Here is an 11,682-nt window from a genome sequence, read left to right on the forward strand (position 1 = left end):
TTAAACTCAGCAAGAATGATTTAGCTCTCCATAGACATGAAGAACAAACAAGTTTTCATGGATGGATTCATCTTCATCAAGGGAATGTCTTCAATTGATGTTAAATTCTCCGTCGGATGTTGTTTGTTGCTCTGCATTAGGATTGCTCTCTGAATTTCGCTCACAAAAGTCTCTCCTCTAAAAGTTATTAAAAGTTCTGGTTTATGAGGATTAGGGCTTGTAGTTATAGCCTTTTTCTTTATAACGTCGTCATCGCGGCGCGACACGGGCTAGCGCGGCGCGAACCCAAGACAGAGGGTTTCGCGCGCCTCGCCTCTACTTTGGCGCGGCTCGCCACTTGCTTTAAATCAATTCTTTGTGATTCCACTTCTTTAGAGCTTCTACGCTTGCGTGTTCCTTCGTCTTTGCTTCTTAACTTCAATATCTGCACAAATAACACCCAAAGTGACGCAAGTTGTTCTACAATTAACATCAAACCTCGAAAGTTCAATCCTAACTATAAAATCCGTAAAATTCACAAGTTCTATTCACTTTTAGCTCAAAAAGTAGTTAATTTAACACATGAAATTACCATTAATTTACTCCTAACAATAGACTTCCTCATCTATATAACCATTTAAGAAGGCACTCTTAACATCCATATGATATAGAGTGATGTTATGTTGAGTGGCAAAAGAAATCAATAAGCGAATAGATTCTAACCTGGCCACTGGTGCAAAGCTTTCTGTATAGTCTATCCTTCTTGCTGACTATATCCCTGAGCAACTAGTCTGGATTTGTTTCTTACAACTTCTCCTTTTTCGCTTAGCTTGTTTTTGAAGACCCACTTCGTACCAATGATGTTAAATCCTTTTAGTCTTGGAACAAGATCCCAGACATCATTCCTTGTAAATTGATTTAGTTCTTCTTGCATGGCAATTATTCAGTCTGCATCTTTTAGAGCTTGATCAACAGAAGTTAGCTCGATCAGAGAAACAAGACCTAATTGACATTTTGCATTGTTCTTAAGGAATGCTCTTGTTCTGATAGGATCTTCTTTCTTTCCAAGAATAACATCTTCTGAGTGAGCAGAGTTGAGTCTAGAAGATCTTCTGACAGTTGGCTCTTCAGAAATTCTGAGATTCTCTAAAGAAGCAGCAACTTGATCTTCTAATACTTTGCTTCTGGGTTCTTCAGCTTCTGAAATTGAGATATCTATATCTGCAAAATTCTCAAACTGCTTTGGCTTTTCAAGACCAAGCTTATCATCAAATCTGATATTGATTGATTCTTCAACAATCAATGTTTCAGTATTGTATACTCTGTAGCCTTTAGAGCGCTCAGAATATCCAAGAAGGAAACACTTTTGTGCCTTAGAAATCATGGGCAATACCATTTTCTTTGAAGTAAACCTCAAAGAATCTGTTCTTGAATTCGCCACCATGATCACTTCTGACCTTTATGATTTTACACTCTTTCTCAGATTGAATCTGAGTGTAGAATTCAAAGAACATTGAATGAGACTCATCTTTGTGTTTCAAGAACTTTACCCATGTCCAGCGGCTATAATCATCTACGATGACTAATCCATATTTCTTCCTTCTGACAGATGCTGTTTTGACTGGGCCAAACAGATCAATGTGCAAAAGTTCTAGCGGCCTAGAGGAAGAAACAACATTCTTAGACTTGAATGCAGGTTTGGAAAACTTCCCTTTCTGACATGCTTCGCAAAGAGCATCTGATTTGTATTTCAGATTAGGGAGTCCTCTGACCAGATTTAGTTTGTTAATCTGAGAAATCTTTCTCAAACTAGCATGGCCTAATCTTCTGTGCCAGACCCATTGATCTTCGCTAACAGACATAAGACAAGTTACCTTCTGATTCTTAAGATCCTGAAGATCAATATTGTAAATGTTGTGTACTTATGGTTCCTGAGCCAATTATCTTGCCCTTCTGGTCTCCTCTAAACTTAACTTCTCCAGCAGATTTAAGCACTGGGTCTTAGAACATAGACCTTCTTCCCGTCATGTGCCGCGAGCACCCAGAGTCCAGGTACCATGAGATGTTTTCCTTTGTCTTCTTTGTAGCCAAGGATATCTGCAACAGAAATTATCTTCTCCTTAGGTACCCACATTTTATTGGGTCCTTTCTTGTTAGTTCTCCTCAAGTTCTGATTAAACTTGGGTTTAGCATGATAAACAACAGGAGGTACAACATGATATTCCTTAAGTTGAGCAACATGATATTTTCTATTTTGTGTCACATGCTTCTTAGTGTGTGTAATGTGAAAGCTTTTAGCATGTGAGGTGAGCCTAATATCATGGGAGTGGCCATACTTGAACTGATCATACAATGGCTTGTATATGATTTTCATATCATCTACAGGTTCAAGTTTGTATGGGGTTTCACCCTCATAACCTATGCCTGCTCGCCTTTAGAGTCTGATTCTGATTCTGATGAATCTGAATCATCCCAAGTTGCCATAAGACCTTTCTTCTTACGAAACTTCTTCTTGGGCTTCTCCTTCTGAAGCTTTGGACGCTCATTCTTGTAGTGGCCTTGCATTCAAAGCACGTGACCTTCTTCTTGTCATATCTTATGCTTCCATAAGATTCTCCTTTTTCAAGCCTTTTAGAACTTTTGAAGTTCTTGAACTTCCTATGCTTGCTTTTCCAGAGTTGGTTTACCCTTTTGGAGATCATGGACAGTTCATCTTCTTCTTCTGATTCTGATTCTTCAAAATTTTCTTCTTCAGCCTGAAAAGCGTTAGTGCATTTTTTATTTATAGATTTTAATGCAATAGACTTACCTTTCTTCTGAGGTTCATTAGCATCCAGCTCTATTTCATGACTCCTCAGAGCACTGATCAACTCTTCAAGAGAGACTTCATTCAAGTTCTTGGCAATTTTGAATGCAATCACCACCGGACCCCATCTTCTTGGTAAGCTTCTAATGATCTTATTGACGTGATCAGTCTTTGTGTATCCCTTGTCAAGAACTCTTAATCCAGCAGTTAGAGTTTGAAATATTGAGAACATTGTTTCAATGTTTTCATCATCCTCCATCTTGAAGGCTTCATATTTCTGGATTAAAGCAAGAGCTTTGGTCTCCTTGACTTGGGTATTTCCTTCATGAGTCATTTTCAATGATTCATAAATGTCATGGAGAGTTTTCCTGTTAGATATCTTCTCATATTCAGCGTGAGAGATAGCATTCAGCAAAACAGTCCTAGACTTGTGATGATTTTTGAATTGCTTCTTTTGATCATCACTCATTTCTTTCCTGGACAGCTTTACTCCGGTAGCATTTAGAGGATGTTTGTAACCATCCACAAGCAAGTCCCATAGGTCACCATCTAGACCAACAAAGTAGCTTTCAAGTTTATCTTTCCAATATTCAAAGTTTTCACCATTGAATACTGGTGGTCTAGTGTAGCCATTGTTTCCATTTCCATTATTTTGCTCAGTAGAGCCAGATGTAGTTGTATCTTTTTCACCAGCCATTTAAGTTATGTGTTTTTCTCTTCCTGAATCTTTTCTAACACTGTTAAGTGCTTGCACTTTAGAACCAGCGCTCTGATGCCAATTGAAGGATAGAAAAACACTTAGAAAGGGGGGGGTTGAATAAGTGTGACTTTAAAAACTCTTGAGATAAAAACAATTGCACAATGATTTTTATCCTGGTTCGTTGTTAACGAAATTACTCCAATCCACCCCCTTAGAGTGATTTACCTCACATGAGGATTTAATCCACTAATCAACCTTGATTACAATAGTTTTCCACTTAGATACCCTCTAAGTCTTCTAGAGTATTCTGACCACACCTTGATCACTCTAGGAACCTTTTACAAATAAATGTAAAACAAATTCTTACAAGAGTATTGAAATGCTTCTTAATAAGCTATAATCACAACTGTGATATTTCTCTTAAGTTCTAAGCTTAAATCTCACTAAGATATTACAAATGAAGTGAGGTTGAAGATGAAGTTTGAGAGCTTTTGAATTCGACAGCGTTTCTGTATTTTTGCGCAAGAGTTGTGTATTCAGCTTCTCATCAGAACTTCTATTTATAGGCGTTATAAGAAGATGACCGTTGGGATCATTTAATGTGTTGCATGATCCGTACAGCTTTGCATTTAATGTTTCACTCTTTTGTCAACTACCTCGAGCCTTGCTTTTCCTGCTTTAACTGACTTTGCCTTTAATAGCTTCTAACATTCCTTTTGTCAGTCAGCGTAGCCTGTCATCTTGTACTTGCTTCTGATCTGATGTTTGTAGATACAACATTTGAATATCATAGTCATTCAGCTTGGTGCAGAGCATCTTCTTGTCTTCTGACTTTGAAGTGCTTCTAGCGTGATACCATAAGAACTTCAGTGCTTCTGCTTCTGAACTCAAGTTCTTCTGATGCTTCATAGACCATGTTCTGATTCTACTTGATCATCTTCTGATGTCTTGCGAGAGCATGTTCTGATATTGCATACTTGAACCTTCTGATTCAGTGCTTCTTGCGCTGAATTGTGCATACTCTTTATATATTTCCTGAAATGGAAAATGCATAGGATTAGAGTACCACATTGTCTTATACAAAATTCATATATAATGTTATCATCAAAACTAAGAATATTGATCAGAACAATTCTTGTTCTAACATTAGATTGTTTAACTCGAGTTTCAAGTAAAGCAACAATAGGTACCTGTAGAACATTGAGATGGGAGCTAACCTCACGATGCCTAGCATCTTTATTAATGCCCCTCACATTCCAAGTGGTAATCATTTGCTATTGCTTGTTTCCCCTACAAGATTAACTCCAATCCCTAGGGGTGTGAAAACATTTTGAACTATTAAATCCTCAGGTGGTGTGAAATTTATTTTCTTCTTTGCCTTATCATTCCTATTAGAGCCAATCTGAGTCCAGTCTTCTTCTGTGGGGCTATTATCTTTCTTTGGTGCTTCAACTCCAATTCCTTCAACAGCCTTGTTCTCAGGATCTGGTGGTTTCTTCTGCCATATTCTTTGTTGAGGTTTTGGCTGCCCTATTGTCTTTTTTGTAGCACAGTCATGTCCGATCTTCAAGCATGTCTGGCAATACTTAGGCCTCCATTCATATTCTATCTTTTGCTCCCATTCGTTCCCACTGTGGTCTCTTATTGTAACTGTCTCCTTCACGGGCCTTGTGATATCAACCTCTACTAGCACTTTAGCATAGGAGATACGCAGTTTCCTTGCTGTGCATTCGTCTGTTGTTATAGGTCTCCCCACAGCGCTTGTAATCTTTGAAATACTTTTTCCCCCCAGAGATACAATGGAAGATTCGGCAGTGTAATCCACAATGGTAAGACGCGAAGGAGACCAGCTTTCAGTTCAAAGTCAATAGACCAATATTTGAGAAATATAGGTTTACCATATATGAAGTATGGACCTTGCTCCATAACCTTGTTATGATCTTCATAGCTCTTGAATCTCACAATGAAGTAGCCAGCCTCATTCAAGTACAATTCTGGTAAGGTTACAAAATTCCACGACTTCTCCATGAAGTTCTTGACCGCGTGCATAGATAGTGTCTCCCCAAGAGCGAAGAGAATCACCGCATTCTCCCAATAGGTCAACTCATCCGCAACATCGCTTTCCTCGATAATAATCTTCTCCTCTCCATTGATGAGTTGTGGAGTAACAAACTCTACGGCCGTTCCTCTATTCAGATTTCTGTTCCCTTGGATGATTTCAACCCAAGGTTTCACGTTCTTCTCTGAGGGAATTTCATTTGTTGATGCACTTGTCTCCTTTCCCTTTGTTGCATCTCCCAGAGGTTTTGCCGGTGGAACAGGTGTAGGGACTGGTGGACGAACTGATGTAGGCACTGATGTAGTCTTGAGTTGTTCCGCTGATCCTTGGGGCGCCGCCGCCGTGGATTTCGGCCGGCCGACGCGCCGTTTGGCTTTGGTCATCTAAACCCTAGCAGAGGCAGCAAAAATTTCTTTACAAACAAATCTCATTTTTGTTTAGGTATCATTTACAAAAATATTTGGATCAATAGTAAATTTCGTATATAAAAATATTTAGATCAATAGTAGATTATTTTCCCGTATACCATTTTGTAATAAAAATATTTGGATCATAAATACAATTTTTCGTAAATAATAGTTTTTTCCCATATACAAATATTATTTTTGTTTAGGTGTCATTTACAAAAATATTTGGATTAATATCAAATTTTCGTATATAAAAATATTTAGATCCATAATAGATTTTTTTGGCCTATTCCATTTTTGAATAAAAAAAATTTGGATCATAAATACTAACATTTTCGTATATAAAAATATTTAGATTAATAATAGATTATTTTTCCGTATACAAACTTCATTTTTGTTTAGGTATCATTTACAAAAATATTTGGATCAATAGTAAATTTCGTATATAAATATATTTAGATCAATAGTAGGTTATTTTCCATATATCATTTTTTAATAAAAAATATTTGGATCATAAATACCATTTTTTGTAAATAATAGATTTTTTCTGTATACAAATATTATTTTTATTTAGGTATCATTAATAAAAATATTTGGATCAATATTAAATTTCTGTATATAAAAATATTTAGATCAATAATAGATTTTTTAAATAAATTTTTCCCTTATATCATTTTTGACTAAAAAATATTTCGATCATAAATACCATTTTTTGTATATAAAAAAATATATATCAATAATAGATTTTTTTTCCCGTATACAAACTTCATTTTTATTTAGGTATCATTTACAAAAATATTTAGATCAATAGTAAATTTCGTATATAAAAATATTTTGATCAATAGCAGGTTATTTCCCATATATCATTTTTTAATAAAAAATATTTGGATCATAAATACCATTTTTCGTAAATAATAGATTTTTTCTGTATACAAATATTATTTTTATTTAGGTATCATTAATAAAAATATTTGGATCAATATTAAATTTTCGTATATAAAAATATTTAGATCAATAATAGATTTTTTGAATAAATTTTTCCCTTATATCATTTTTGACCAAAAAATATTTCGATCATAAATACCATTTTTCGTATATAAAAAAATATATATCGATAATAGATTTTTTTTCCCGTATGCAAACTTCATTTTTGTTTAGGTATCATTTACAAAATTATTTAGATCAGTAGTAAATTTCGTATATAAAAATATTTAGATCAATAGCAGGTTATTTCCCGTATATCATTTTTTAATAAAAAATATTTGGATCATAAATACCATTTTTCGTAAATAATAGATTTTTTCGGTATACAAATATTATTTTTATTTAGGTATCATTAATAAAAATATTTGGATCATAAATACCATTTTTCGTAAATAATAGATTTTTTCTGTATACAAATATTATTTTTATTTAGGTATCATTAATAAAAATATTTGGATCAATATTAAATTTTCGTATATAAAAATATTTAGATCAATAATAGATTTTTTGAATAAATTTTTCCCTTATTTCATTTTTTACTAAAAAATATTTCGATCATAAATACCATTTTTCGTATATAAAAAAATATATATCAATAATAGATTTTTTTTCCCGTAAACAAACTTCATTTTTGTTTAGGTATCATTTACAAAAAATATTTAGATCAATAGTAAATTTCGTATATAAAAATATTTAGATCAATAGTAGATTTTTTTCCGTATATCATTTTTGAATAAAAAATATTTGGATCATAAATATCATTTTTCGTAAATAATAGATTTTTCCCGTATACAAATATTATTTTTATTTAGCTATCATTTACAAAAATATTTGAATCAATATTAAATTTTCGTATATATAAATATTTAGATCAATGATAGAGTTTTGAATAAATTTTTTCCGTATATCATTTTTTACTAAAAAATATTTCGATTATAAATACCATTTTTCGTATATAAAAAAAAATATATCAATAATAGTTTTTTTTTTTTTGGAAGAAAGAAGTGAGGAAGTGATGAAAGAGAAAAAAATAGTGAATGGAGAAAAGTTTGATAATTATAAGAGTTGTATTATTTTAATAATAAATTTAAGAATTTTATGGTGGAAAGACCAAAAAACCACAATTTTAATATGATGGCAAAAAATCAAATAAAGATATTTTTAAATTTTCTACCACCATTAATTTTCTTATATTATAGATGTAAATTATACATCTCCTTTAAACTCTATTTTTAATATAACATATTAGTTGGAAATTTCTTCACATATCCATGCAACATGGTGAATTTGACATCCAGGTTTATTATTCGGCAATGAGGAAAAAGGAAACACCGATCCCCACAACCCAACATTTTGACTAGACAGTATTTTGTCTTATCCATTTAGGAGTAGGCCAAAGAAATATATTGTCTCTTAATCAAACATATGTTAAATCAACATTATTTTTATTCATTTTGTAAAATTTGTACATAGTTATCCACTTGTTAGATACCACCCATTAATAGACTCTTGTTAGATACCACCAATTAATAGACTCCATAATCTATTAAATATATGATATGACCACACCAACTATACATATATAAAGACACTTTCCGATGTAAAATTGCGCCATTAATTTTATCCAAAAAAATATAAACAATGGTGCTATCAATCAATGGACTTTTTGTATACTCCGTATTATTAGATTAAACCTTTTCACCCACCGTTCCAACCAATTGCTGGCTCTCTGATGTATCTTCCCATATGTAATGTTTCATAAATTATTACATTTTGGCAAAGTTGAATATGTCCCATGCAGAAGGTATTGTTGAATATGATCCAATTAGAATATAACTAACCGTTTAGAAATTATCTTAAGTTGAACCAACACTGCTGTGTTAGAATCCACTGCAAGTGATCCTTTTGATTCTTAGGTTAGTAGCTTCACTTGAGGCATTAAGGCCATCTCCAACGGCCTCTTTTTGGGTGCCGTACGCCAGGTGTCTAAAACATTAAAAAGTAAATTTTTACACGTAAGCGAACCGTGCAAGTGCAAAGCAATGATTTTTTTTATTAAAATAATAATAAATTTTGTAGCTGTTACTCAATGATCCAATGAAATTTAATATACAAAGTAAAATTGTGGGACCAATATGAGTTCTTTAAAATTGTACCATTGGAGTGGAAATTGAATGAGTTATTTTAAGATGATGTGGTTTAATGGGTCCCACAAAAAACCAAAAAATGGGTTGCACCATTGGAGATGTTCTAAGAAACATTCTTGTGAGAGTTTTTAGATTGTTGATGAAGTGTGTCATCTGCTCTATAGCATTTGTATTATGACTGGGTTATCTTCAGAGTAACAATTTGAACCACTCTCACGCATCAAATAATGGCTCAAACTCGTCTTGGTCAAAATTTTAGATTTCAGCTTTCCTTTCTACGAACTTAGCATTAGAAAAATACCTTTTCAGAAATTGTCTTCTAATTCTTTTCAAATATGAATAGTACTCTTTGAACTCCTTGCAACCAATCATTAGCTCGGCCTATCAAAGAAAAACCAAACTGTGAGATAATTGGATCGAACTCTAGTATGATCGAAGAGTAGCTTCTTGGTTCGACAGTTCAACAGAGTTAAGTATGAAGCCGAAGGTTGTTCACATGCTGGTGTCGAAGATGCTAGGGTTGTTAGCATGTTAAATTAGGTTTTAGTGTTTAAACCCTGATTTGTTAAGTTAGTTTGTTTGTTAAGTTGGCTTGTGTAATGGGCCTTGTGAAAAAAGCCGATCAATTAGTATGTTAGGTTTTATTATAAATAGCATACTAGTCTCTCATCATTGCTCGCTGCAAATCCTGATTTAGGGTGAGAGAGGTTATTTGTTAATCTTGTAATCTTGTTTTATAAGAGAAAGTGAAAGAATAGCAGTTATAACCAATTCTTGTGTTCTTCTTCTTCCTTGTTCTTTATTCTTCCCTTGCTCTATACTTTATTCTTGGCATTCAATTCACAACAAATTGGTGCAGTGCGCGTGGAGAAGATGCCTTCAACAAAGTATGAGATTGAAAGTTCACTGGAGTGAATGATTTCGGTTTGTGGCGCTTGAAGATGAAAGCCCTACTGGTTCAACAGGGTTGCTTGGAAGCATTGAAGGGAGAGGCAGTCATGAATGCTGTATTAACGGCAGCGGAGAAGATGACTATGATCGAGAAGGCACACAGTGCAATTTTGTTGAGCCTTGGTGATAAGATTCTCAGACAGGTATCAAAGGAGACGACTGCATCAGGGTTATGGACGAAACTTGAAAGTTTGTATATGACCAAATCACTGGTAAATCGACTCTACCTGAAGCAAGCTTTGTATTCATTCAAGATGATTGAAGACAAAGTGTTGGCTGAGCAGTTGGATATGTTTAACAAACTGATTCTTGATCTTGAAAATATTAATGTGAAGATCGATGAAGAAGATCAAGCGTTGTTACTATTGTGCTCTTTGTCTCGATCACATGCTCACTTCAAAGAAACTCTCTTGTATGGAAGGGAGTCCCTGACCTTTGAAGAAGTTCAATCAGCCATTTTTATAAGGACTTGAACGAACGAAAAGAGCATAAAACTTCGATTGTTTGTGAAGGTTTGATCGTTAAAGGAAAATTCTTGCGAAAGGATGGTAAGTTCGACAAGAAGAAGGGCGAAAGCCAGTCGAAGTCTTACAGTGGCGAAGCATCTGGCATTTGATGCTATCATTGTGAGAAGGAGGGTCACACAAGAAAGGTATGCCCTGAACGCCTAAAAGATCATGGAGGGAAGGATAATGGCAATGCAGCCATTGTTCAAGATGATTTTGAATCATCTGATGTCCTTGTGGTTTCGAGCAGTAACTCTAGGAAGGAGTGAATTATGGATCCAGGTTGCACTTGGCACATGACCCTAAACAAAGACTTGTTCGAGGAATTATGTGATCAAGATGGTGGATCAGTACTGTTGGGAAACAACAAAGCTTGCAAGATTGCAGGTGTTGGATCTGTGAGATTGAAGCTCCATGATGAGTCAATAAGGTTGTTGACTGAAGTCAGGTATGTTCCTGATTTGTAGAGAAATCTGCTTTCTCTTGGTGAATTCGACAAGAAAGGATATGTTTTCCAAGGAGAAAAAAGTATCCTAAGAGTCATGAAGGGGTCGAAGGAAGTCTTGAGAGGTGTGAAGAAACAAGGCTTGTATACCCTTGAGGCTGAAGTTGTAAGTGGTTCGACAAATGTTGCATCCACGAAATCTTTGTCGAAGACAGAAATCTGGCACATGAGATTGGGCCATGTCAGTGAAAGGGTTCTGGTCGAATTAGGGAAACAAAATCTGCTTGGTTGAGACAAAGTCGAAAAGCTGAAGTTTTGTGAACCCTGTGTATTTGGAAAATCTTGCAGAGTGAAGTTCAACAAAGGCAAACAAAGAACACATGGATCTCTTGATTACATCCATGCTGATCTTTGGGGGCCTGCAAGGTGTCCATCACATTCCGGAGAAAGGTATTTTCTATCCATAATTGATGATTATTCCAGGAAGTAATGGGTATTCATCTAGAAGACTAAGGATGAAACTTTAGAGAATTTCAAAATTTGGAAGACTCTGGTAGAAAATCAGATTGGCAGGAAGGTCAAGAGGTTGAGAACCGATAATGACCTTGAATTTTGCAATGAAGCATTCGACAGTTTTTGTGTTGCCTCTGGTATTGCAAGGCACAGAACTACTGCAGGGACTCCACAGCAAAATGGTT

At 34.5% G+C, this 11,682-nt stretch overlaps 1 protein-coding gene across 1 annotated transcript; it reads right to left on the reverse strand.

The window, feature by feature from the left end:
* Positions 1 to 4,752: 4,752 nt before the first annotated feature.
* Positions 4,753 to 5,927, reverse strand: LOC131650479 (uncharacterized). The gene is made up of 2 exons (XM_058920186.1): positions 5,333 to 5,927; positions 4,753 to 5,219 (listed from the first exon to the last, which is right to left on the reverse strand). The coding sequence occupies exons 1-2, from the start codon at positions 5,925 to 5,927 to the stop codon at positions 4,753 to 4,755; spliced, it is 1,062 nt and encodes a 353-aa protein (XP_058776169.1).
* Positions 5,928 to 11,682: the final 5,755 nt, after the last annotated feature.

The sequence above is a fragment of the Vicia villosa genome, linkage group LG1 (assembly GCF_029867415.1).
Source record: "Vicia villosa cultivar HV-30 ecotype Madison, WI linkage group LG1, Vvil1.0, whole genome shotgun sequence".
Lineage (NCBI taxonomy): Eukaryota > Viridiplantae > Streptophyta > Magnoliopsida > Fabales > Fabaceae > Vicia > Vicia villosa.